The following is a 27,215-nucleotide window of genomic DNA, read 5'->3' on the forward strand; positions in this document are numbered from 1 at the left end:
GGGGACTCTTATGCATTCGAGGACCACAAGTCACACGAGAGATACAAGGGAGGGGTGTGTGGGGGGGGGGGGAAGAAGGCTTTGAATGGGAACCTTTCTGAACACTTGGCTCATGTTCCTCCCCTAGCTAAGGGCGGGGATCCCTAGAGACAACCCTGAACCCAGGAGATAGCACAGTGGGTTTCTGGCAACCATACCAGGAGTATTTGGCAAAAGATGGGGGGGGGGGGCTGTCCTGGAAGCCCAGGCATGACCCTGTTGCCTCAGCCATCTCACAAAGACACTTGCAGATATCCCCACTCACATCTGGCTATATTCATGGTCTAAAAAGGGGGGGGGGGAATCAACTACTTGCATTGTAAAATGTGGATGCCGGGTCACTTCTGGCTTATATTATTTCAATCTTACATTGTTACCAACTGTTGCCAAGAGAGCTGACTCAGGCGGGGTATGTTCTCATCTGAGGGATAGCAGTCTAGAAAGAAGTCCATGACAGCCAGACATTGTAGGTCAAGGTGAGTTTATTGTCCAAATAGCATAACCTAATTGCATTCAAAACCTCTTTCAACATCATCTTCAAATCCAACTTCAAACTAGTCAGAAGAACAAGTTACGGTTTTTTTGTTGTTGTTGTTTTTGTTTTTGTTTTTAAGATCACTTAAGACTTAACAGCTATGTCACATCAGCATTGTAGTCAATACAATGTACTTCCCCCAGACTTCCTAAAGACCTTTTCTTTTTTATTCACACTGATCCTGCTACTTTAGCATCTCCTAGTATCCCAACCATAACCCCCACCCACACCTGTTATAGAGTACACCGTGAGAGAACAACATTGATTTGATATGGCATCACACTCTTAAAGCAAATTTAAAAAAAAAAAGAAGAAGAAACAAAATAATCCAAGACAAGAGATCATAACTGATAGATCTGAGGTACACGGCAGAAGGATAATGAACAACATGGAGATAATTCAATGGTCTGGTGACTTGCAGGGAACATACAAGTTGATCAGTATAGGAATGACAGCCAATGAAAATTAAGAGACATTTTAATGTTTTTTTCTTTTCTTTTTCTTTTTTTTTAATTTTTTTTTTTTGTCAAAGATAGGCACCTGTTGAAATTGAGTGGCTACTGTAAGTCAGTAAGGCACTTTTCCCCCACAAGTGGGCTGCAGGCAAAGGAACGGATCTGCAGCTCCATCAAGGGTGTGTATGTATTGATGGCTTCGTAAAACCAGAGCCAAGAATGGATCTCACAGCCCAGCCACGTTTAAAAGCAGAGTAGCGCATGTTCCAGCTCCAGGACTCTTTTGTGCTGTTGAGAGTCCAGAAGCATCAAAAGCCACTCGGTATTCGGAAGCTATAACACCTCCTGGGGCTTCCCTACACTATTTCGTACAAATAGATAAGCATGCCGCAGCTGTTGACCACCACCCGGAGTTTGCACTGAGAGAAGCCTGTGTGCGGTGTGCACCTACGGAGGGCTTGTCGGCTTAAGGGGACTTCACTTCTCAGTATTAATTCCCCTTTTAAAGCTATTCCCAAGGTTGGACTGTCTAAGGTAAGCAAGGGGGAGTCCTTTGGGCTTAGAGGCCAGCTGGCTTACTTAGACTTCTGATTGCTACCCCCAGTTCCCACACCACTGTCCAGGACATAGGGACAAGTGTGGTCCTCCCAGCCCTGTCCTCATACCTCATGGAGACAAAACTCCTCTGCCCTCTTTGTGAAAGCCACCCCCGTCTTAGCCTGTTGCTCCTACAGCTCCCAAGGCAGAGTCTGGTGGGTCACCAAAGAGCTAGACTATAGGAAAGCTCTTAAGCCCCTTCTGAGGGGTCACTTACCCTGCTAGCAACAAGATGGGATCCGGGGGTGCTACACGTACCCCCAGCCTGCCTGCTAGAGAGGAGTCCGTCTCAGTAGGCATGCACCTTAAAGCTAGCGACCTGTAAGACGGGCTCTACTTTCCCGTTGTGTCCTGGGGACAGTTCAAACCAAAGCAGCCTCTACAAGCTGTCCCATCTAGAAGCAGCTCACCACTCACAGGCTGCCTGGTTCTTAGGAACCATTATGAATCTCCTTATGCTTAGCATATTATTTTTGGCATACTAGGGTTTCTTTCCCCTAGGATTTGGTCAAAACAGGGAAGGATCAAAATTTGGCAAGCTGGGGAAATGACTTAGCCCCCACTGATGGAGAAAAAAAACAAACAAAAACAAACAACAATGACAAATTAGAAACAAAGAAGAGATCATTAGCAAGGCAGAAAAAGACCAGAATCTGCAATCCCTTCTGTAGGATAGGAAGGGGCTTGGGGAGAGCAAGCTGAAATCCCTGGGGTCGTTTATACCCCTCTGGGACAGAAATACTACCAAGGAGACCCAGATCTAAGCAGAAGGTATTGGTCACCAAGGAATCCAGGCTCCCTTCCATTGTGTGTGAGGAGCAGGCAGAATGGCCACTCTACAGGACTCGTCCCACTAGGCTCTGAGGAAGGCAAACAGGAAGTGTCTTAGGTTCCAGGTAAGAGGGATGGAGGGGCAGATAGTAACCTGCCTCTCCCCTTGTGTGTCAGCTTCCTTCATTCAATGTTTCAGTTAAGCTCAAAGACCACTCATCAGGTGCCCCAGTTGCCCAAGAACTCAAGAGAGTGTCTGTCAAGTTCTGTGGGGTCCCTTAAGGACCAGGTGAGTGTGCTGTGCAGAGTAAGCTCTGGATAAACACTGGCTAGCTGCAGGCTGCTCCCTTTTCCTCTCTCAAACTTCCCAAACCATCACCCACTGTCCCACCACGAAGCCCCTAGAATTTAGGGCCCTGCTAACTCACCAAGTCCCAGTCCTTCCTAAATACACCCGAGACCACAGAAACAGCCTCTCCCTTCTTTCAACTTGCATTCCAGACTCATTCAACCTGGGCCTCCTACCTTGCCCCACTCAATGGGATCCAAAACCTGAAGCCATTCAATGCTACACACAGACACCCCGGCCACGCACAGCGCTTGCCTGTCACTAGACTGCAGAGGACAAGAGAGGGAGAAAGGAATACCATCCATGTTGTGCTGCAGACTCAGCACCAGACTCAGTCCTAGGAAGACTTCGGAGGCCATCCGAAGTTGGGGTCTAAATGCCAAGGAGAAATAAACTGGTCAATGTTCACGATGAAGGGACCCCATGAAGAGGAAAGTCCTGTGTCTGAATGGGCTACAAGATGGGGGAGGGTCTCCTAACCGTCTGCCAGAATTCTTCATTGCTGACCCTGGTGTACTCATGCAAATCAGGCTGACCTAGTCCACGGTCTGTGCTTGATGAATATCTGCCTTGGGTAGAGGAGCCCTTCATCACTGTTTTCTATCATAAGGAGGGAGCCTGCGTCAAAGGGGGGCCTGGTGACCTTCAAGACAGAGAAGACCCCTGGCCTGAGACCCTGCTTTCTATCGAGGAGGATGTCCAGTTCCCGCCTTCTGCCTGCCCTGTGCCTGGTGCCAGTGGACTTCCAAACAGAAACTGTAGAGCTGTGAGGTATTATGAAAACAAAAAGAAGTACATTGTTATCATTATTGGTTTTGTTTTTTTTTTTTTGTCCAGTAAACCTGAGGTAAAGAATACTCTCTTTGAAGAATGTGATCAGAGGAAGAAAGAAACCCTGGAAATGAAACACGGAAGAAAAGGAACAAAACGAAACCAAATGAAACACAGCCCATCAATGCTACCAGAAGAACAGGAACAGAGGAAAAAGCTTTTCCAGTACAAAGAACTCATTTCTCAACCATCTACTTCGGGACTTGAAATTTAAGCAGTAAAATAATATATTATAACAATGTTTCTAAAATAGCAGCACACCGTGAAACATTACAGCTAGGTACTGTTAATGTGAATGGGGATGAACGATCTTAGCTTCTTAGCAGCGAAAAATAATAATAAACAGAACAAAAGAAAAATGAAAGATAAGAGACCCTTAGATGTTTTCTCCATCTCCAACCCTCACACTGTGAAACAAGGCAGAGCCTGTGTCTAATTCTTCAAAGCAGCCGTGTTCTGATCTTTTCTTAAAAAAAAAAAAAAAAAGCAGATATTTCAACAAATAGCTTCATAACCTGTCAATTATAATTGTGCAAAACAAACAAACAAACAAAAAAAACCCAAAAACAAAACAAAACCAACTGTGGCTCCAACTTCTGTTTACTGACTGTCTCAAAGAAGTGGGCGAGGAGGTCTTCAAGTACAATGAGTACAACTTTGCACTAAAATTCAATAAACAAACAAACAAAAAACGGAAAAGGGACCAAAATGCCACACCCTGATGTTCAGCCTTTGCACCAGAAATAACTTTTCTTTCCATGTCCAAAGGAGAAAAACATAGACGGGGATTCAATCCTTCTAAGCCATCAGAATGCTGTAGACCTTTGTTTACAGGTTTTCTGAGGAATGCTGGAATGAGGATATCAGCAGAGGGCTTTCTCAGACCTGGCAGGGACACCAGAGCTGGGTACCAGAACATCAGACTCCAGAAATGAACAGTAACTGGTAGAGGTCAGGAAGGGGAGGGGCAAAGAAGGAAGGCGTATTCAACATGATTTGCATAAACCATCCCATATCCCACCCCACCCTCCCCCAAAATTTTCAAAGTGCTTTTCTAATGGAATGGTTTATAACAACGTTAAACTGTGGACCAGACATGCCAATCAGCACCAAAAATTAAGGGTTGTTTCTTTCTTTCTTTTTTTCTTAACCAGGGGATTAAAGATCACCTCACCCTCTTCCATTACATAAGGAAGCTTTGTTGCAGGTTCCATCTGTGGTCTCCATCTGCCCCCATTTAGATGCGTTTTTGTCATGGCCCATAGCGGATTCCCTCCATCAGATAACAATAAAATACATCTACAATGAACCATGTTTGGAAGAAGAAGCCCAAATTCACCAAACATGAGACTTAGGAGCCGTTCACCTGTGTCCAACTGGCAAAAGACATATCCCTTAGGTAGCAGCTACTTTAGTCAGCAAGAGTATGCAACGGAGAGACCCGATCACGCTCAGTCTTGGGAACACGTGGTGAGGCATAAGGCGCTTCTTACATCCAAAATGGTTCAGTCATGTGGTCGGGTGGTTTTGCGCAACCTCCCCGGCATGTCCCTTCTCGTTTCTGATTCCTTCGCGGGTTCATTGCTTTGCAAACTACTCATGCCATACTGGCACCCACGGTTCCTTGCAATTCTACTAAAGGGGGCATACGCACTAGTTCACAAGCACAAAAGACTGTCTCCTCTAATTTGTTCCCATATTGCAGGTATGCACATTCTCTAGCTAGTCTGTGGGTTCTCCTGTAAGCATCTCACTATGACTTTTACATCATCAAATAATAATGGTTCGAGTGTACAAGGGATCCCCTTATGCTGGACTTTGAACAGGCCCCACATGCGTTACAACTATACCGCCTTTTCCTCTCACTTCTAAAAGAACTTTAAATAGGATCTAGGTGGGGGCAGATTTTTTTTTTTTTTTTTTTGAAGTTTCATCCTAAAACACAAAGAACAAGACATAACTAGAGAGAGAAGGGGCTAGCAGATGACGAACACGCCTCTCTCTTGCAGCCAGAATGGCTTCCTCACAGGTCAACATCCCGCACATCTGTAGGGGTGGTGGCTTGGTCCGGATCTTCCACAGACTTGGATCCGTTGTGCTGCTCTTGACGGAACTGCTGCAGGCTGTTGAGCAGCACAGCTTCGATTTGCTCCTGGCAGGCTTTGAGACAATCCTAGAGGAGAGAGGTCCAGACCGGGGCTATTAGCACATGCAAATGCATAGAACGCCTCCCAAAGGCAGACACTATCCAACTCACGACCTGATTTTCCTGTGAGGTAAAAATAGAAATGTTCTCAAATGCCACGGAAACTACTCAGTGCACAGAGTGGGGTTCACAGCAGGCAGCCTCAGCACCATCTGGGAACTAGCTGGCAGCCTATCCCAGATCAAGCCGATCAGAACCGGCGCATCAGCTGAAGCCTAAGTGTTTCCTATCCCAAACTACATTGACTGGAAGGTGATCCAGCTACAAAAAGCCCTTGCCTGGTCACCAAGGGACCAACTGGAGGTTTCTCTGTCTGGGAAAGGTGGCACCTGCAAGGTGTTACGCTGTAAGTCAAGCAAGCAACCACGGAACGGATAGAAGGGCGATGCTTAAAGTGTTCAGAAACGAAACATTCCTGCATTCTTTTACCACCCTTGGACCCCTTTCACAAAAACAAAATGCATACTGTTTACAGAACTCGGGACACTCAAGCTTGTCCAATTTGGGAATAAGCAAGATTTTGCACTGTTGCCTTTATTAGTCTATATTTGGTAGGGAAAATCCAGAGTGAGCTGCCCCAGGCAGAAGATTCTATTAGCTGGGAGACATGGAATGTGAGGGCAAGTCACGGCTGTCACTGGGATGGGACTAAGGCTCAGGCTAGAAGGTTGGGGGGGGGGGCAAGCAGAGGAAACGGCCCCTAGCAGGGATTTTCATCCTAGTTTGTCCTAGTTTCATCCTAGTTTCTCCACCTCCCTGCAGTACGAACGAAGCAGCCTGTGCTTATTGAAGTGGTGCTAACTTGAATCTCCCGGTACCTGCTCACAGTTAAGCACAAACTTCCCTCTGTTTATTTCTCTGCTTAGACTTCATCACCTAGAAATTGCTAATTTTTCCAAACATAAAGGCATTATCTTTATTTCCCAAAGACCTGAAAATAAAGTTGGCAACAACTACTAAGGAGTTTCCATCCTCTAACCCCCGCCCACCCTACCCTCCTCAACCTCCTCATCCCCCCCCATGACACCTCCATTTTTTCTTTCCTATCTCTCATCTGCTCCCCAGTTCAAACTGTAGCTTGAAGATGAGGAATGGCAGCAGATCAAGAGCGAAGGTCAGAGGCTGAAATGTTCTCCTGAATCCGGGAAGGGCGGGAGGCAGAAGGGGGATGTCTGGTGTTCACTCCGCGCTGGCACGGCTCCATTTGCAAACCCCAATCTCAATTTCTCCCAAGTATAAAAATGAAGAGCTAAGTAGAAAATCAAATAATTGGTGTGTGTGTGTGTGTGTGTGTGTGTGTGTGTGTGTGTGTGTGTGTGTGTATTTTAATGGCTCCATCTGTCCAGGAACCTGAAAATCCTTTGGATTTTGAGACACCTAGATTCCTGTGAACAAAGGTATAGATCACCAACTACTTAAGACAAGGATGTATCGAAGGTTGATCCTAGAGATAGTGTGGTCCAGCATTGGGGGCGGGGGTCACCGGGTCACCAGGCTAATATCAACAAGACCAAGCAAAGGACTCATGTGCCAAGGCTCTAACATCCTGATCCTTGGTACCTGCCACCCTCATTAGCAATTAAAAACTTGGGTCCAGACATCTTCATTCCTTTGCCATGTTTTCTGCTAGGCCAATCTGGCAGCATTTGGTGATGTCAATAGCTTTTTCCTGGGAGGCAGAGAAAATGAGTGGGAACACCCCAATACCAGAGACAGCAACCACATCCATGCCTCCAATCAGGTACCTGGCCACAGAAATCCAGTCCTACCTGAGGCATAAGGTCTGGGAGCTTCTGATATTTTAAGACAGTGGGATCTGCAGCTGACAAGGGACCCTTTGTGAGGCTGGGTCTATGTGGTGGGGCTTGAGAGGAGAGTTCTGAACCATTCCATTTGAAAGGAAGCTGTCTGAGGAGAAGGCTGGAGGATTGTGCATCTGAAGGGCTGCATAGCAAGACCTTCTGTGAATGCTGAGGAATCTTTATGGAGTGGGGGGCGGGGTTACTTGGTGAATATTTTCTGATGTAATTTAGACAGTAGGAAGTTTTGTGCCTCTTCTTCTGATCTCGGGAAAAGATCATCTGGGTTGCACATCTACCCCATCATCATGACCCTTGTACATCTCCATTGTATTAGTCATGCCAGATGGTCCTCAGAAATCAGCCTGCAGAAAGCTTAAGAACTTGGCTTTGGGATCTGCAGTGCCCCTACTCTTCTTACAGTAAGCCTTCCCTTCTAGCTGCCCAAGATTTTAAAGGGATAGTTGTGAGAAACCCCTATAGGGAAGACAAGACATCTGGCAGTCATTTCTACTGCATGTTCAGAGCCAAGGGCTCAAGATGATGCAAGCATGATATAATGGTCCAGCCAAGGGCAGGCTCACTGACTATTCTAAGCTCTGGAGGAAGACCCAAAGGTTTGATATAAACTCTATGCTCTCCCTTCCGAGTGTTAACTGAAATTCAAATCATTACTGACTCTAGATGATCCCTGATCTTTGCTCCCTCTCATTTGGAGAGGGGAACAAGGACTGATGCAGTTAGCCTAGGAAAGATGGCTACAACGCCATCTGCCATTCACCCAGGAGACTGCTAAACCCGTCAGGTCTGCTTAACTGTCCATCAGCTTCCACTTCCTCACAAGTGGTCAGTTATTAGCTCTACTTTCAAAGAGGGTCCCTCAGTCCTGGCTCGGCCAGGTAGAAATCCTCTGTCTGCAGGAAGTGTAGAACATATTCCCTCCTGAGGGTGGAGAAACCTACATGGTACTCCTCCAACATCCATCAATCGATCAATCAACCAATCACCAATCAATCATCCATCCAACAATCAATCAATCCCAACACTTACAACCACCCCAGCTTTGTAGGAGCCTCTCTTGGAGCCTATAGGGCAAATGTACTTCCTGTGAGCTGGCAAAAAGCACGGAAGACACTATTGCAGGGGAGTCTGTACATGGGATTGGGTAAGCATGTCTGTTTGTGCAAGCAGTGTGTGTGTGTGTGTGTGTGTGTGTGTGTGTGTGTGTGTGTGTGTAGGGGTGATGACAACAGTTGCCCTGATCAAAAGATGCTACATCCATGTGACAAGTAGGAACTCCAGGACCTCAGCTTTGCGGCAGCCTCTGAAAGCAGCAGGCATTGTGTTAAGATGCCCCAAATTAAGCTGATTAAAAGGAAAGCCATAATGCTAGTCTGTCAGCCCAGACAGGTGGTACTCCACTGCGCTGGAGGTCGGGCACCCCTCCAACTCCTCTGATGATGGCCCCCTCCCAGTACTGCCCTGGCCCCCTATCCTCAGAGCCCTGACAGCAGCGGCTGTGATCTCCGGCTCGATACTCGGCCCCCGACTTCCTCCACTTGCTGGCTCGAGCTCTCTGCCCCGCACCCTCCACTGCCTCCATGAATGGACCCACGGAACTCCAACCATTAGCCCCCGGTGTAACTGCATCCACCCATTGTCAGTACACACGCACTGCACTCAACAGTGGGACAAAGGGCTGAATGAGCCGCAGACCCGCGGCCAACTCAGGCAGAGACAACTTAGGAAACTATCTCATTCTTCCTTTCTTCACAGGCTGCTTGGCTCATTTCCTTGCATACAGAATGAGGCAGACAAGAAATAAGGAGGGAGGGAGGCAGCTCCCAGCTCTACCCGCCTCCCCACCCCCAGGCATGCTTTCCAGAATTCCTACCCCCCAACTCCCGTAAAGCACACTGAAGATTATATTGGTCAGAGGCGCTTTGAGAATACAAGTTTCAAGTTAAGGGGGGGGAACAGAAGAGATGATGGGGACCCCTTCTCCCCAGAAAAGTTTGGGTCCAAGATGAGCCATAAGTTCTTTGTCTTGTAATTACTCACTGAGAAGAAGCTGTATCATAAAATGCCAGGATGACCCTATGGGAAGAATATTCTAGAATCTATTCTAGGCAGTTCTGGAGAACATGGCAAGGGGTTCTGTTATAACCCAGGCAGAACTGAAAGTATTACTAGAGCCTGTATTTTTTCTATTAAATATCTTCTAGAAACTTCCTCAAATCTTTATAGCATTGGGGATTGAACCCAGAACCTTGCACGCGTTAGGCAAATATTCTACCACTGAGCCTCATACCAGTTCTACTCTATATTGACTTAAGTGTGTGATTGACAGTGAAATTAAGAGGTTGCTCTAAGATAAATCTTCTGTTTAATTATGTACATGTAGATAGACAGGTAGATATAGACAGATGATAAATCTTTCCTAAGGTCCTGAATGAATGGGAGGCACATTTGAAACCCCTGTCTGCCTTTTGTCCTTCCATCCTTCCCTCCCTTCCTCCGGCCTTCGTTTCCGATGACTGCTGGAGGCTTGGGATAAAAAGCCAAGTTCAAGGTAGGTCTTATTCAAGAGGTCCTACAGTCGAGTGAACAGTGAGGTAAATTCTGAACCACAGTAAGATTACACTGTGGAGGGGATGGAAAGGGAACCGGATTCTGTGGGGGCTTGGGATGGTCAAGCCCTGCTCTCAAACTCCCCCTTGGCAACAGAAGTCTGGGTATGTAGAAGTTCCCTGAGAGCCAGCAGGTCTCCCTGGCTAGTATCTGTTTTTAGTAACTCTTAACTTGTGGCTGGAAGGTCCTCTGAGACTTCCCTCCGTGCCTGTAAGACCGTCAGGCTTCTCACTCAGACTTCTCTTTGGAATGGAGCAGTCCAATTGATTTTGGCAACCAGATGGAAAAACAAAGCCCCATTTTCTCAGAGCCGCGTGGGTCCCTGCGGCCCCAGCTATCGGCTGCCAGTGAGCTGGGGGATGTTGTCTAGCTATGGCCAGTGAGTCCGGGGGACCAACTTTCAACTGTGACCTCGGGCCAGCCGTGAGAGTAGAACACGGTGGCTCTGAAAAGACCGTGAAGAACGTGGGGGAACTCAGGAACTGCAGTTAGCTATCAGTGGCTCCTGGCTTCTATTTGTCCTGGGGATGGGTTTAACTTCTCCACAGGACAGAGCAACATACTAACTGGCATTTCACAGAGATGGTCTGTAGGAGTGTGGTATATTCATATGAATAAAATATCATGGCATAGGGGCTGGAGAGGTGCTTTAGAGGTTAAGAGCACTGGCTACTCTTCCAGGGGTCCTGAGTTCAATTCCCAGCAACCACAGGGTGGCTCATAACCATCCGGAATGGGATCTGGTGCCCTCTTCTGGCCTGCAGGCATGCACGTAAGCAGAATGTTGTACATATAAACAAATCTTTAAAAAAAAATACTATGGCATACTTGATCATTTTTGGTGCATTTTGGTGCAATGTACATTCATACTGTCTGTTATGGCTAGGATGCTCCGCCTGCCTGCCTGCCTGCCTTCCTTCTGACCTTCCGACCAACCTTTCTTCCGTTTTTTTGTTTCTATGAATTTGCCCTCTCCAGCAGCTTCATTGATGAGTTCTCTTTTGTGTCAAGCTTATTTGACTTAGCACAATGTTTTCAAGCTTAAGCGCGTACTAAGTGTCTACAGGGTGACATTTCTTTTGGAAGGCTTTCTGATATCCCATCGTGTGGACATACCACATTTCGTTGCTCTTAGCTCAAAGACATATTTTGCAATTTTTTTTACTCCGCTCAAATTTTGCATTAGGCATCCTGAGTTCATTTGAAGACACGGCCTGCCTCTCTTAAAGTGCCTCACGCTAGCATTTGTGAGGACCCTGCACACTTTTCTTTACTGAATTTTAACTCATCTGTTTTTATGTGTATTGGTGCTTTGCCTACATGTATGTGTGCACCACATGTGTGAGGTATAGATCATTGGGAGCTGCCACATAGGTTCTGGGAATCATACCCAGGTGCTGGAAGAGCAGTCGGAACTTTTAATCCCAAACTATTTCCAGCCCTTACTTTCCATTCCTTCATTAATCACTAAGCTATTGTCTGTGCTCCATCTGCCCATCCCAGCTTCTAGCGTGGTGTCTAGGGACCAGGCCTTTGCTCATCTCTGCTCTGTAAGGCAGCAGTCTGCAACAACTGCACATTCTAAGTGCTTCCAGAAGTGAGTCCGGGGTGTGATTCAAACACACCACTTCTTCATTCACAAAATGGTGAGCAGAGGTCGTGAAATCAGAAAATCAGAACCCTTCTCCCGCTGATCAACAGCGCATTCTAAATGGCCGCTGATTGGCCTTCATTCAGACTTTAGCCATTCAGACAACACACGCTGATGAAGGGGAGGCCATGCAGGCACACCCATCCTTTCCCCTGAAAACACTTCTGGGAAGCAAATGGGTGATCCTCAGGGAGCCAGGTGTACACTTGAGGCAGCAGCTGTATACCTGACACGTGTGGTTGGTTTTACCAGTTCATATGTCCATGCTTGGATTTCAGTACTTCAAGGTTTACTCTTGGGCCCACTGTGAGACTCAAGCATGGACCTGCACCCTAAAGTAAGACAAGACACTACTCCCTTGTAGAAATGAGGTGTCAGGGACAGCCTAATGGCTCAGTAGGTAAGGGTGCCTACCACTAAGCTTGCTGACCCAAGTTCAATTCCCAGGACCCACATGGTAGAAGAAGAGACAATTTCCATAGCAGGCTGTTCTCTGACCTCCTCATGCAAGTTGTGGCACACATATACACACACAAAAATATGCAAAGGTAATTCAAAAGCTTGTTAAAAGAAATAAAATACCAAATCTACAGCTGTAATCGATGGGAGCTGCTTGTTTGTATAGACCACACTCTGACAGCAAACTGGGGTTCCTGGAGTTCCTAGGGTTCCCTGATGGCTGCACAGTGCCAGAGAGGGGAAGGCAGCATCTCCAGTGTAAGATGACAGGCTGGTGTGCAGTCATACAAATCGGGGCAGAGCTAGGGAGCCTCCCTCTGTGGGAGCGTGATCATTTCTACCCCTGTGTAACAGTAAAGAGGAGTGGGGTGAGAGAGAAAAGCAAAGAATGGGGCCCTGGTGGGGATATCAGCCAATCAGAGCAGGCCTACAACTGTCAAAAGTGTGGTGACACCAGAGGGTTGAACTGTCTTTGTGGGCATTGTGTGTGTCTGTGTGTATATGTCTGTGTGTGTGTGTGTGTGTGTGTGTGTGTATGTTGGTGTGTGTCTGTGTTTATATGTATGTGTGTATATGGGTGGACATGTGTGTTTCTATGTGTGTATGTGTCTGTGTTTTTTTTTTTTATTGGGTATTTTCTTTATTTACATTTCAAATGTTATCCCCTTTTCTAGTTTCCCATCTGAAAAATCCCCTATCCTTTCCCCCGTCCCCCTGCTCACCAACGCACCCACTCCCACTTTCTGGCTCTGGCAGTCCCCTATACTGGGGCATAGAACCTTCACAGGACCATGTGGGTGTATTTCTGTGTGTGTGTGTGTGTGTGTGTGTGTGTGTGTGTGTGTGTGTGCGTGTTCAGAAGTTGACATTTGTTACTAGCTAGCATCCTATCTATACAGTAAATCTTAGCAGGAGACATTAGGAAAAGTGAAGATTAGGGCCTGGGTTGAGCCCCTACACACACACACACACACACACACACACACACACACACACACACACTACTTGGAGAGTTAGAAATGCATTCTCCAGGCTGTGCTGGGGGTGGGGGTGGGTCACTTCATAATCCATGTCCTGGAGTCCTGGCTAAAAGCACGATTTTGGCACCCTCATTTCAAATGCTCTGTTTAAAACCTGGTTCCGAGAAAAACCCATGGTTAGTTCTATCAAGGCCTTTAAGGCCTTCACCTCTCTGAGCTAGTGTCAAGGCCAAATACAGGTGAGTTGATGGATGGCTGTGAGCTTCCTGAGTTAAACAGCCTGTGCTCAGATCTCCTCGAGGCACCAGCCACAGGCCTATGCATTACATGGCGTGACCCTTGAACACAGTGAACTCCCTCACGGGGCATTCTCAATGCCCCTGCACATCCAGAGGGTGGCTTGTGAATCTCCCCTGCATTCCCAAGCCAAGCCTCTTCATGGTGAAGCACCAGGACCTAAGAGCCAACAATACTCCCCTGTCGGCTTGGCTTTTCGACTGAATGCCTTCTGCAAAATACAGAGTTCCCAAGAGCCACAGCGCTGAGCAAAGTTTCCAGGCTGGAGACAGAGCCCAGAGGCTTGGGTACCAGCTCTGCTGTTACCTGTCCTGCCTCTCTGCTGCCTGGGGGCGGAGGAGGGGGAGGGGAGATGCAGGTAACTGAGCTCTGAGAGTTATCCCAGATGGAACCCTCTCCAACTGTTACATCCTAGCCAGTGAAATCAGGACCTTTCAGTGCGATCCTGGTCCATCTCAAAACCTCTGTGTTTAAGAGCCCTGAATTCTGGCAGCCAGCAGCAGCCTCGGGGCCATCCACACAGAATGGAAAAAGCCTAAAGCTAATAATAGTTCCTGAATTTCTACTGCACTCGATCCTTGTGTGCTTTGTCATCCACCAAAAACTTTGAGCAAAAAAAAAAGAAAGCCTGAGACAGGATGGCAGGAAGGCTAACTGGCAGAGGTATCACTCACAAGGCCACCTCTCAAATCTGCTCCCTCAGTCACAGCCACGGGCCAGCTTTAGCTGTCCCCTCTTGGTGCCTTCCCGCCTCATTGGGGAGTGAGTAGACCTGGCCTCTCTCCATGGCAGAGCAGAGGTCTGACAACGTGAACATAAATGGACATGAACCCTACACCGCAGAGGAAAATCAGTCGACAGCCCTCCCCCTTCCATCAGCGCTGAGATCCTGTCTGCATTTTAAGGTACATGCATGCTTTCAGACCCGTAAGAGGAAGCAGGCGGTCTTTGTGCACACCTGTAATCCCAGCTATAGGGAAGCGGAGGCAGGAGGGTCACGAGTTCAAGGCCAGCCCAGGCAACTTTGTGAGACTGTCTCTCAATAAAATTTAGAGAAGGAGGGCTAGAGGTTAAGAGCACTGACTGCTCTCCCTGAGGTCCCGAGTTCAATTCCCAGCAACCACATGGTGGCTCACAACCATCTGTGATGGAATCCGATGCCCTCTTCTGGTGTGTCTGAAGAGAGTGACAGTGGACTCACAGACATAAGATAAATAAATCTTTAAAAACAAAACAAAACAAAACAAAAACTTAGGAGCTGATGATGTAACTCAATGGTACAGTGGTTGCCCAGGATACCGAAAAGCCCAACCCCTAGTAACACACACACACACACACACACACACACACACACACACACACGCCCCAAGGGAAGGCATCACTCTGCTGGAGTTTGACCTTTAAAGACAAGACACCAAGAAAACAGTAAGGAAAACAAAAAGACTCTGAGCCACCGTCATAAACCAACCATCCTTCCTGGGACTTGAGGAGAGACATCTGGTTTCAGCCAAGGGGGCTCAGCCAAAAGAGCAGGTACCTACCACATCCGTGTGGGTGATCTTGGCCAGCAGCTCGGTCAGGGCATCACATGTGAGTGTGTTCACTTCATCATCCTGCTGAAGCCCACAGATGGCTGCTCCCACGCTTCCAGTTGCAATCATCGATGGCGGGTACATGGCAAACTTGAAGTCTGCAAAGAGCCAGAAGCTCAAAGTCAGGCACAGAAGGAAAATGGGGCCCAGCGCTCGCCAGACAGCAGATGCACCAAAGTCAGAAGGTGTAGACCTGCTGCCCTAGGACCCCTGGATCCACAGCCACTGTCTCCCTCGACTCCTTCCTTCCACAGGAAGCCCTTTATTGATTTGTCAACTGTGGATAGAGGCAGGAGAGGAAGATTGCCTATGCGAGTACACAGCTTGTCACCCAGGGCTCGGAGTCCCAGACACTTGGTGCCCTACAACTGTTCAAGAAGTCAACACATGCCTGGAACCTCCCCCTCCCCCTTATTTTGGCAGGACCAGTGAGATGATTAAAACATGTTCTCTTCCATGGCTGATGGAGGAAGAGTCAAGGAAGCATGCAATTATACAAGTCAGTGCTCCATCTGTCCGACAGGTGGGTTAACTATGGGCTTTCAGCATTTGAAGGAGGAAGGACAAAGTATGAGGAGATGGAGGAAATCATGAGAAATTTTATGAAGAATGATCTTCCCGATAGGATCTTGCCTTAGTCCCTGGCTAGGCATAAAAAAATAGCACGGAGGGCTGGGGAGCCGACTCAGTGGTTAGAGTACTTATTACACCCTCAGAGGACACATTGATTTTTAGCATCCACATGAACTGTCTACAACTCCCATGTCAAGGCATCTGATACCTTCTTCTGACCTCCACCGTTATCAGGCGTATGGTATGCATACATACATGTGTGCGTTGTGTGCACATGTGTGCATGTAAGCTAAATATAGAAGCAGAGTAAGGTGAGTTGGCTTAATTCTCTTGATTCTCAACTTCTAACCCTATGTTAAGGATCTTCAGAACATTAGGGCCAAGGACAGGGCTTTTCTCAAACACTAAAGACTAACCAATTCTAACCACACTTGTATTTTTCTAAGGGTTAAGACAGGGGATTCACCTTAAATAGTAGAGGCAACCTGGGACCTTACACTTACCGCTGAGTGATTCTCTAAGGGGATCCCTAACTACGACCCAGGAACTGCTGGTTTCAATGCAGAGGCGAATCCTGTCAAGGGGGCCTGGCCCTGCCAACCCCTAACATGCATGCATTGAGTGTGATATCTGTTTAACACACAAAGCCACCATGGAGGGTGATGTTATGGATGGAAGGAAACCTGGGAACTGTCAAGTTGATCTTGTCTTTGCCCCTGCCTTAAGCTCACTGATTAAGGAGGTGACACTGTTACCATCAAGTGACAGCTGTGAAATGGGGGTCCACTTTCCAGTGCATGATCTCTAGTTGTATCAAGACACCGATAAGTCCAGTGGAGACTGAAGGCAGAGCACAGAGGGACACATGAGCCACAAGTCAGCTCCTAATGAGAATCCTGGGTTGAACACGGCACGCTCAGAGCAACCTGGACTCTTTCCTTCTTAGGGCAATGCCCTCTTACAGCTGAGCATCACAGAGAAGCTTTTTACAACGGAGAGTGAGCCAGTACCTCAGCATCTCCATTCTACTGTTCTTAGATACTCCACGAATCAGTGAACCACCCACACTCCCCCGCCCACCTGGGCTCAATCCCAGGAGCACTGGGTAGGCCTGGCCGTCTGTCTGTCTCTCTCTTTGGCTTTGTTCCTTTAACTGCTCACCACTTTCGCCCTGAGGGCCATATACTATGATGGGGTTTCACCCAACCCCTGCTGGCTGCTGACCCATCCATCTATGTCTTCTCTCTCCTGTCTGACGTGATGACGCCAGCCTCCCTCCCTGGCTCTTGCTTTACTTTAAGTCTCCCCAATATGGGCTACGGGAGACTTTCTCTATCTAATAACCTTGTTAGCTGCTGTCTGTGGCATTCATAGTGTAGACGAGGTAGCCACCCCGCAGAGGCCCTGGCTGAGAGGGCCTGTCAGTGACAGGGCACTGAAGTGCTCTCAGTGTCCCTCCCTTGTGCTGAGGCTTCAGATAGGGACTATACCCAACATTCCTGCAGAACTTTGCAGTCACACTGCTAACAAGACCAATTCGGGGTTAGCATGTGGAGCCAGAAGGGGTGTGTGGCTTGACCTGGGGTGCAGGTACAAGGCCGGGGAGGGGGTGTCTTTACCTCTTCCCTTTCCCTAAGAAAGTGTGGAGAGAAGTCCTTCTTGGGCAGAGTCTGACTGGCTCTTTATGCCATGCTCCAGTATGCACATCCACTCCTTCCCCAATGGAAAAACAGGTGTTCCCAAGAAGTCGCAGTTTCTTCTGGCTGGGTAGCCAGTTACTACCCAGCAGCACATCCCAGTTTGGTCTGTTATGCTTGGCTTCATATACACTCTATGGGTATCTTTGAAAGGAACTTTTCTGACCTACAAATTTGCTGCATGGTAGTGGTACTCAGGAGGCACAAGCAGATGGATCTCAGAGCTCAAGGCCAGCCTGGTCCACAGAGTGAGTTCCAGGATGGCCAGGGCTACACAGAGAAACCCTATCTTGAAAAACAGCAGCAAAAGCACCAATTTACCTTTTTTTTCTACCGTGCTATCCTGAGGATTAGTTACAAGAACCCATGCTATTAACTCATGCATAGAACCTGGCTCAGGGTAAACCTTAGATGTCAGACATCGGTCACCCTCGCTCCAGTTCCTCACCCTGCTTGCCACACAGTCCACATTGATTCTGGTGTGGATCACCTAGAGCCTGGAAGCTCCTATGAGGAGCCCCAGGCCTGACCTCCTCCCTCCTGGTGGTAGCAGGGGAAGGACCCAGTACATGGGATGGGAATCTTGGAGTGTCAGTGTGCTCAGTGTCACACACTCATTAGGGGCGCTGGGCCTCCGACTAAGGAGACCCCAATCCGGTCTGGGCTTAAGAGTAACCCTCAAAGTTACCTCCTACATGCCACAAAAGGAAACACAAAAGGGCTCCTGCCCAGAAGCCAACCACCTGGGCCCTAGATTCATCTGCCACCTCCTCGTGGTACCCAATATCCAGGATGCCATAGAAGCAGACTGGCTCCCGAATCTGCTCCCAAATCAGGAGAAGCACTCCTGATTTCCACCAACTTGGGATCTGCACTTAAAAAAAAAAAAAAAAAAACCCAAAAAAAAACAAAAAAAAGAGATTTCATTGGCTAAACTGTTCTACACTGATGGGGTTTAAAAGTGTGATGCTGTGGTCCTGCCCAATGAGCTTATTAATACTGAGTAAAAGCAGGAGCCGGGAGTAGTGCTAACGAAAGGCTCCTAGAGGCTGCTTTACAATTGTTGTCCACTAGGGGGAGCGAGTTCGGTCTGAGACTGAGGAAACCCAGCCAACAAGTCTGTGTCTGGCTTCTTCCTCTCCTTTACCTGTGGTGAGGTGCAGATTTAAAGAACCAGACCCAGGGTCCTCTTTGGGCAGCAAAGGACACCTATGATGTCACTTAGCACCCACAAATCTGACACCCCCCAGAAAGGGTTCAGCACAACCTGCCCTTATAGTTCAAGGCAATAACTATTAATGGTGATTTAGCTTGGGTGTGGGGGGAGGCTGTGAGGGGAGGCTGTGGCTGGAGAAACGCTCTCATTCATCTCAGGACCAGATGGGGTGCAAGATAGCAGAACTTTAGCTCAACAAGCTACCCACCCCCACAGCCCCATGGCGGCCCTCTGGGGGCAGCTCAGAGGCCCCGGGTGGAAATGTGGGTTTCATTCTTCTTCTCCGGCTACCAGAGAGGCTTGGCTTACATTCTAGAACAAGAGTCAAGTCCCCAGACTTTTCAGGGCCACCACAGCCTGGAAAGCAAATGGGCACCTTTAAGAGAAGTCTGGGGGTACCCTAGGATTCAACCCTACCTTAGGGTTACACAGGGAGTTGGGTCCAGCAGCCACCGCGATACTCCCAATGCAAAAAGAGGCAGGTGCGGGGTATCTGTACCAAGCTTAAACTCAATACCATTGCAATCATGTGCTCAGCATGGTAAGGTTGATGGTAGCCACTTGATTACCCCAAGGGGGCTTCTTGCCCTGTTTGCTGACCTGGAGCCCCCCCAGGAGAGAGAAGTCCACTTCTGCCTTCTCCCGAACCACACATTCTGGGCTGGAGCTGGAGTTACACTCTCACCCCACCTAAAATTCTTCCACCACAAAGGCCAGCGGGGAGAGCAGCTGCAGGCAATCCCAGACCACCTCTCTCCCAGATGCCACTGTAGGCTGGATCGGGAAGGAGGACACACCTCTCTGCCCTGCCACCAACCTTACCCTAGAACCCCGGAAAGGAAGACTGCTGGTCGGCTACGCTCTTCCCTCTCTGGGCCCCTGGACTGCCCACGCTCTCTTCCCCTTTCACACACACATACGCTCAGTACGCCCCCTTGGAGGGACTGCCAGCTCTTTCACAACTGGCTTTTCCCTTAAACTAGCAACATCTCCCCAGGGCTGGCTACCAACCACCTCTTCAGGGACTGCCCCCTTCCCAAGCCTTTGTGAACCCTCAAAACCCTGGGCCATCCTCAGGTCCAGGGTGGAATATTCAGGACTGGAGTTAAGAGACTGAGGGTGTGAGGTGATGGGGCACACAAGAGCACCAGCTTGGGCTCACGGAGCAGGACCCTCCCATCTTTGGTCCTTGAGTCACTCTGAGCCTACTATTATTCAAGGGTGCGAGTGAATAGTGAACTTGGCTTCGCTAGATCTTGGCCCCAGAAGCTCACGTCCTCATGAGCAGCAGGCCTCCCGGTTTAGGCTGTCCAGCCTACTGCCTGTCTGCTCGCCCCAACACTCCCCTCCACCACCCTTCCACACCCACATACCAGCAGGGTTCCAAAGCTTATTCACTTGCAGGATCCCAAAAGCAGACCAGGAGAGACATGGGGGCTCTGTGGTCAGGCCCACCTGTTCCGGGCCCAGGAGACCTGAGCTCCTCCTCCACTTTCTCATCAGTCGGTGTCTCTGGTACTGACCTGACTGGAGAATCACTCTCCCCTCTCCTTCCCACTCTTTGGCTAAAGCTAGATCAAGGACCCCAACAGGCCCATCTTCCTGACTACCCCTACCTCCCACTGGGCCTCTGCCCTAAGTCACTGAATCCCAGGCTCCGTATCTGGGCCCCAAAGTTGGCAGCTGCCCCAAGGATTTGGACAAAATGGCCAAGAATGGCGGATGGGATCCCCCAAGAATAGAGAACGGACCTGTGGTCTATACAGAGTTGTAGGAATCCATCCAAGCCCGAGTAATTCCTCTATCACCCTACCCCCACCCCAGGGCAAGATCAGGGAGGAAGGACTGAAAGGCCCCCCAGATAAGGTCAAAGCAGGACCCTGGTCATGGGCAGCTGGGTGATGGGGAATTTATGGGTCTGGGGGGGTTAGGTGTCCTAGGGCCAGAGAGAAAAGGCTGGCTGACCCTTCCCCCACACTGATTCACTGCAAGAGGAAAGAGCGAGTTCCTAAGAAACAAACAGTAGGTCAGTGTGGGACTGACCTCTAGAGCCCAGGCCAGTCACCGAGAGACGAGCAGGGAGCTGAGAGAAAGTGCTGTCCAAAGGGTAGCAAAGGCTGGGGCTTCTTAGGCTCATCCTCTTCCCTGACTGTAGGAACGGCAAGGGACTCCAAAAAGGAGCTGGGACACCACAAGTGTGCCACGAGGCCTGATGCAGAGCCCCTTGGGCTGCTGGACTAATGCAAACTGCACGCACGCACACACACACACACACACACACACACACACACACACACACACACCCCTCTAATCTAAGAAAGGGAGACGGAATCCAACAAGCCAGTGAGAGGCTGTATCCAGTAGCAGAAAAAGCCGCATCCACCTCAGTTCTCGACATCAGTGAACTTTCTCAGGAAGCTCCGGGCTTGCTTTTCTGTGGGTCAGTTTCCGGACCCACTCTACCAAGGCTGGAGAAGGATGTATCCAAAGGCTTGTTTTGCAGATCCCAGATGAACTTCAGAGAGGTCAAACAGCCTGAGCAAGGTCACTCAGTGCTAAGTAACAAAGTCTACCTGACCTTTGAACTTCCAACAAAGCACAGGCCCTATTGTTCATTACATCATCAGCTATACAAACACAGAATTAAATGTTACAAGGAATTAAAATGTTACACTCCACCCCCTCATTCCCAACCACATCAACACATTTCAACAACCCTGGGTGAATTGAGCTGCACCCCACTCATGGTCAATTCTTTTTTTTACCTGCTAACCCCGAGGAGATGAACTTTTGACACTTGGCCCCTGAATTCCCAAGGTTCTAGGGCAGTGCTTCTCAGCCTTCCTAAAGCTGTGACCTTTACCACGGTGACCCCCAACCATAAAACCATTCCATTGCTACTTTGTGATTTCTAATGTAGATATATGATATGTAAGATATCTGAGATGCAGGATATACGATACGTAAGCCCCCTGGGGTCTCAACCCACAGATTGAGAAATGCTGTTCTAGGGTCTTCTACCGAGGTGTGAGGCCAATAAAGCTATGTATCAAAAATCCTCTCCAGGGCTCAGAATAAACGGATCTTTGCTTAAAGGTTCACTCCCTAGTCAACAGGGAACAGCAAGAAGGCAATAAACCAGCGCCACTGAGAAGGAATTTCTTCTCCCTTATCAGGGCGGGCTCCATATTTATCTTGTCGTTGGTCCTTTAACCCATATTTGCCCCCACCTTCCTTAAATTCCCCTTTGGGCTTATCTCCAAGCTGTCCTTTTCCTCAAAAGATTAGAGACTTAAACATAACCAGTGAGCAGTATCTATAATCTTCAAAGAGCACTTTAGACACCATAAACAATATTTTAGCAGGCACCGACTCCCTTCCCCTTACCATACCTGCCCTCATAAAGAACATACGAGTGAAGCAGAGAGAAAAAAACGTTCTAGTTCCGATAAAGCGCAAGCAAGCCAGAGCCGAGCAAGGCTCCAGGCTGGCTTACTCAGACTTGCCTAGACACCCAACCCCACCTTCCATGGCCGCCCCGTGCAAGCCCCGTGAACCCCCTCTCACCGGTAGCGCACAGAGCGATGAAGGTCTGTGCATGCTTGCGGATCAGGGACAGCTTCTCCTTTTGCTGGGGCAGCTTGCGTAGGATGTGCTCGATGAAGTCGTGAGGGGTGACTGCGGCCAGGTTCCACTTCAGCTTGCCCAACACCACCAGTTCCCACTCCTGCAAAGGGTGAGAGGAAGAGGGCAGAGCTCTTAAGACTCCATAGGCTGACTCCAGGCACGGGCTGGGGGCTAGGTTTCTAACCAGCTCTAACGATATAGGATCAAGATCGATCTCATGATCGACCATAAGGGGAGCCTCATCTGTCAGTGTGCTCCTCATGCTCTGAAGATGCTCGTGGCTTTTCTTGGGCTAAAAAATCATCATGCACCACTGAAAATAATCAGAGACCAGGTAGCTACTGCCAAGACCAGCCTTTTCTCTAGTTTTCTTCCTATCTCATCGCTTCCCCTGACTTCCACAAAATGCTCTAGCCTGCCCACTCAAAAAGTTGGGCCTATAGCAAGATCTAGCCAAGGCCATTGTGGTGCTGTGGCAAGAATTTGTTGGCTGTATCAGACGACTAATAGTTTCTTTACTCCTCATGAAAAAAATAATGATGCTTACAGATGCAGAACAGAAGCCTCCTTGGCCCAACTCCTTGGCAGCCAGTTCGCTGGCCTTTCCTTGTGGGGAAAAAGTATCATTTTCCCTCTTTGCTGCCAACATCTTCCCCTTTGACACACCATGAAGTCTTGGGGATCTGACACTCACCCTTTCACCTAAATCTTCACTGGCCTTTGTCTTCATGGCTAAAACCCTGAGGTGGTCACTTGTGACTCCATTTTGAAGATCGTGATTTGGGGCAAGGTGGAGGTGCTTAAACAGGGTCCTAACATTCTTCAGCCCATGTACTGGGCTATAACGTTCTCTTCTAGGGGGCTCCACTGCACCCCGCTAGTTGGCTACTTTGTGTCTCTTTTATAAAATAAATATGGGGAATAATGTTCGAATGAACTGGACTAAATATGATAATACCCCAAAGAGATGCACACCTGGAAGTACACGTCTGGGGTTCTACCTCTTTAAGGCAAGAAGTTTGAGGCTAGCTTGAATTACGTAAAGGTCCCAATTTTTGTTCGTTTTTGCTTTGTTGGGGGGGGGATGCAATCAAAAGGAACCAATCCGTAGGATTCAAAAGTGCAGTGCCTGGCAGTGCCTGACTCTGCAGTTCACCTGGCTTCATCTGCTAAGCTTGGGGACCAGCTATAAAGCCCATCAGCTGGACCAGCTATGGTGTTTCCTGGAGCAAGCTCCTTTCACATGTAAAATAGGAAGGTTCTTCTAGGGTGCATAACTTCTGGATGGGAGGTGGGAAGCTGGCACACTTTACCTGGAGAATTGAGTTAGCTTTTGCCGGTCCTGGAAAAATTAGGGTGTCTTGAAAAATACCTCCAATCCTCTAGCACACCAACCACATAGAAGAGTCTTTTTCATGTTTTGTTTTTTTTTGAGAATAAACAAGCTGGCCTCCAATTCTAATCTTCCCCCCCCCCACAAGCTTTCAAGTCTGCCCGGGCTTTTTGCAGAAAGTTAGGGGAAAAAAAAAAACAAACTTCCTTAACTAAGCAAAAATCAGAAATGGCTTGAGTCCCAAGCCCTTCCTTCTTCCAGGGCAATGTGAGCACAAACTCGTCCTCTGGCACCATTACTGAAAGAATCAGATCTTCCAGAAGAAAGCACCTTTAGGGGCCTCTCAGACCAATCCAGAAGCAGCTGAAATCTGGCAGTGTTTCAAAGGTGAAGTCATTCAGGCCCCTCTTTGCATTCTCCGCAATTCCTCCCCCAGCCTTGCACATGTCTGCCACTAGGTGGCAGCACAGGCCCAGAAAGGAAGGATCCTCACAAAGGGCTCAGTTCAAGAAATCAGTCTTTGCCTAGGAGATTATGCAGGCCCAGCAATGGCAGCAAGGGGGAGGGAGTCGATAGAGGGGGTGGTCTTCTTCCACCAGGGCGAGGTGTGCAAACCACTGTAAAAGAGAGCTGCAGAACCTTCCGTGTGTGGCATTAACATGGGGGTCGGAGAGAGTGCATGAGAAAAAAAAAAAAGGTAGATGGTTGGGGGAAAACCAAGACAGGACCCCCTGGGGACTGTATTCAGGTCACTGTGCCTTTTGGAGCTGAACTCTCATGCTTCAGATCCCACCAATAGAAAGCCAGATGTTGATTTTGCATCCAAGTTGCTATGTTCATACTTAGTGCTTTGTTGATACTTAAGTGATCAGCTCCTATGTTCGTACCTGAGACTTTATTGGTCTTTAAGACATTACCTGTTACACCTCCAGGGTCTTGGGAAACAATGCAAACTAGAATGTGAGAAATCAATCCGTGTTCTCTGGGTTCAGTGGAAATCTGGACCTTAATTAAAACATCATTAACTAAAATATTCTATTTACGCCCCCCCTTCACTCACTCACAGCAGAATTTCACCCTCATGTATTTCCATGAGGTACTGATAGCTTTGCTCACTCCCTGAGGAGGGAAGACTAGCTCTCTCCTCCTAAAGGACAGTCTTGGTTAGTGTGATGGGGGAGGGCAGAGTCAGGAGCAGGGAAGGCGGCATTACCAGCAGCTCCTGGGGCTTCACAGAGTTGTCGGTATAAATGCACAGCTTTTCCGCAGTCAGCGGGATGGTCTCTTTCAGCTTGGAAGCTAGGAACATGCACACTGCGCCCAGGAGCTGAAGATGGGTCTTAGGAGTCGGGACTCCAGCCAAGAAACGGTCCAGGTAATTCATGGCCAGAGGGAAGACCTCTTCCTCACACTTCTGTTCCTCACAGACCTACAGTCAGGAGTGGGGTAGGGTCCGAGGGGAGAGGGAAACATTAGTATCAGAAACAGCGGGAGAAGAAAAATAAAAGCATAATCGGTGATAATAAAAAGAATTATTATTTTTTTAATGTGAGTGTGGGGAGGGGAGGAGAGTAGAAAGGACAGTAATAGAGGTGAGAACGGTGGGGTAAATCCAAAGGGCTCCTGGGGTTAGGGTATTCCCGCAAAGCTGAAAAAGGTGATGAACTAAAACCTCCACAAACCCCAAGGCAAAGCCCAGAGCCGCCGCCGCCTGCCGTTCCCTCTGGCTCACTTCTCAGCACACCAACTCACTCTCTTTTTTGGATTTCGTCATCTTTTCAAAAAATCAATAAAAATATTCTGGAAGCTCCAAAAGTCTACTTCTTGGTCTCGTTCGGATCTCCAGATCCTATTCTACCATTCCCGACAATTGAAAAAAATGTTCAGGGTGGTCTCGGCGGTCCAGGGGCCGCTGTTCGGTGGGTGGGTGGAGGAGAGAGGGGGAGGGAGGAGGAGGAAGCGCGCCTCGGCCGCCGCAGTTGGAGTCGGAGCAGGGGAGAACAGCTTCAAAAAATTATTAAAAATCGAGGAAAAATCCTAGAAACTCTCTGTGGGCCTGAAAATCCCAGAGAGACCCCAGGCTCCCTGGAATAGAGGTTTCGGGTGTCAGTAAGGTCCGTACCTTCACCCCAGGAGCTCTAGATCGCAGTGGGGAAACTTGCGGAGTGTTCGGCTGCGGCCCACAAGGGCAGTAGCTAGGAAGGCTGTGCCCCGCTGGGGGTTGGGTGAGACGAAACCAGGGAACCCCCCTCCAGGAGGCATGCGGAACTCTGACCTCTCATTTGGGGGTGCCCCCTAGCCCTCTCTACACACCTCCTCCCCCGCTTCCTACCCCACCCAAATCTGCGCACTCAAGAAGCAACCAAACTGTAAGTAACCTTGGTGAACCGAGTGCTGGGGAAGAAGGCATGATCAGAAAGAGGGTGCCCAGGATCATGGGGTGCTTAGAGGGGGTGGGGGAGTCTGCGAATATTGCAAGTCCTTGTAAATGGAGTTTGCAAAGCAACATGGCGAAACCACGGCAGGTCCAGAGCTGTGCATACGTGGGCATCCTGTTCTCTCGGCAAGGATTGCAAGGCAGCGGTTCTTTCAGATTGCCCCAAACGCACGTTTTTGTTTTTGTTTTTTTTTTTTCAGTGTGACTTCCGGGGTTCTCCTGAATTCCCAGTTTCTCCCCCACCCCCACCTCCCTCCAAAGTGCCAACGCGGAGTCCTAAGGCTCAGACGGTTTGCCCCAACCTTGGGAGTGTGTGTGTGGGGGGGGGGGTTCTTTATATGTTGGTATGGATTGTTAGGTCCCAACACCCTCTGGAGCCTCACTGTCAGAAATGGAGATTGGAAGATGAGGAAGCCACATGCAGGCACACGCACGGGATGCCAAACCCCCGGGGGGAGGACATCCTCACCTCACCCACGTTTTCCTCCACTAGTTAATCTAGCAAGGGACAGAATTAGCGTCTCTCCCAAGGGTGCAGGGCTACCTCACGCTCGAGCTGGGGAGGAGGCCAGCGCAGGGGTAGTCCTCCCGCAGTTTTTAGGGTCTCTGTGTGTTTGAGGTAGGGATGGAGCGGCTGGGCTTGCCTCTCCCTGAGAGCGCCGCCCGCTCACCTACCTCTAGCATCCAGGTGGCCACCATCCGGCGCATGTACGGTTGGATGTCCTTCTGCACGCACTTGAAATAGGAACACTGCGGGAGGTAGCGCTCCTCAATGGTCAACAGGTTCTGCAGGACGCGGTCTTCCAACAGGTTGCGGTCCGGCACGGCCCTGCGGACCGGGTCCACCTCGCAGCACAGCAGCTCCATAGCCAGCCGGCCACCACTCGGTCCCGACTGTAAAATTTTTTTTTATTTTTGGAGGCCCGGGGTAGGGAGTGCTTCCCTTACCTCCTTCCTTTGGCTGAATGGGAGATTTGGGAGAGGAAAGAAATGGCAAAAGAGAGAGGGAGAGAGAGAGAGAGAGAGAGAGAAAAGAGTGGAAGGTGGGCGAGCGGAGCCTCAAGGGCCTCCTGACTCGCACCGGTCCTTCCCTCCGAACTGCCCGGCTCTCCTCAGCTCGCTCTCCTCTTCTCGGAGGCA

The 27,215-nt window shown here is 48.9% G+C and overlaps 1 protein-coding gene and 1 long non-coding RNA gene across 2 annotated transcripts in view; one reads left to right on the forward strand and one right to left on the reverse strand.

Annotated features, from left to right (window-relative positions):
- Window positions 1–503: 503 nt before the first annotated feature.
- Ccnd2 (cyclin D2) lies at window positions 504–27,215 on the reverse strand. Its single transcript, XM_021189913.1, has 5 exons — window positions 26,751–27,215; window positions 24,852–25,067; window positions 22,246–22,405; window positions 15,142–15,290; window positions 504–5,750 (listed from the first exon to the last, which is right to left on the reverse strand). The coding sequence occupies exons 1-5, from the start codon at window positions 26,940–26,942 to the stop codon at window positions 5,601–5,603; spliced, it is 867 nt and encodes a 288-aa protein (XP_021045572.1). The 5' UTR covers window positions 26,943–27,215; the 3' UTR covers window positions 504–5,600.
- The window catches only part of LOC110315930, a 62,084-nt gene continuing 60,450 nt past the window's right edge, over window positions 25,582–27,215 (forward strand). The window contains exon 1 of the long non-coding RNA XR_002380235.2: window positions 25,582–25,752. This is a non-coding gene — a long non-coding RNA (uncharacterized LOC110315930). The remainder of the gene's footprint in view (window positions 25,753–27,215) is intronic.

Source organism: Mus pahari, chromosome 2, assembly GCF_900095145.1.
Source record: "Mus pahari chromosome 2, PAHARI_EIJ_v1.1, whole genome shotgun sequence".
NCBI classification, from domain to species: Eukaryota; Metazoa; Chordata; class Mammalia; order Rodentia; family Muridae; genus Mus; species Mus pahari.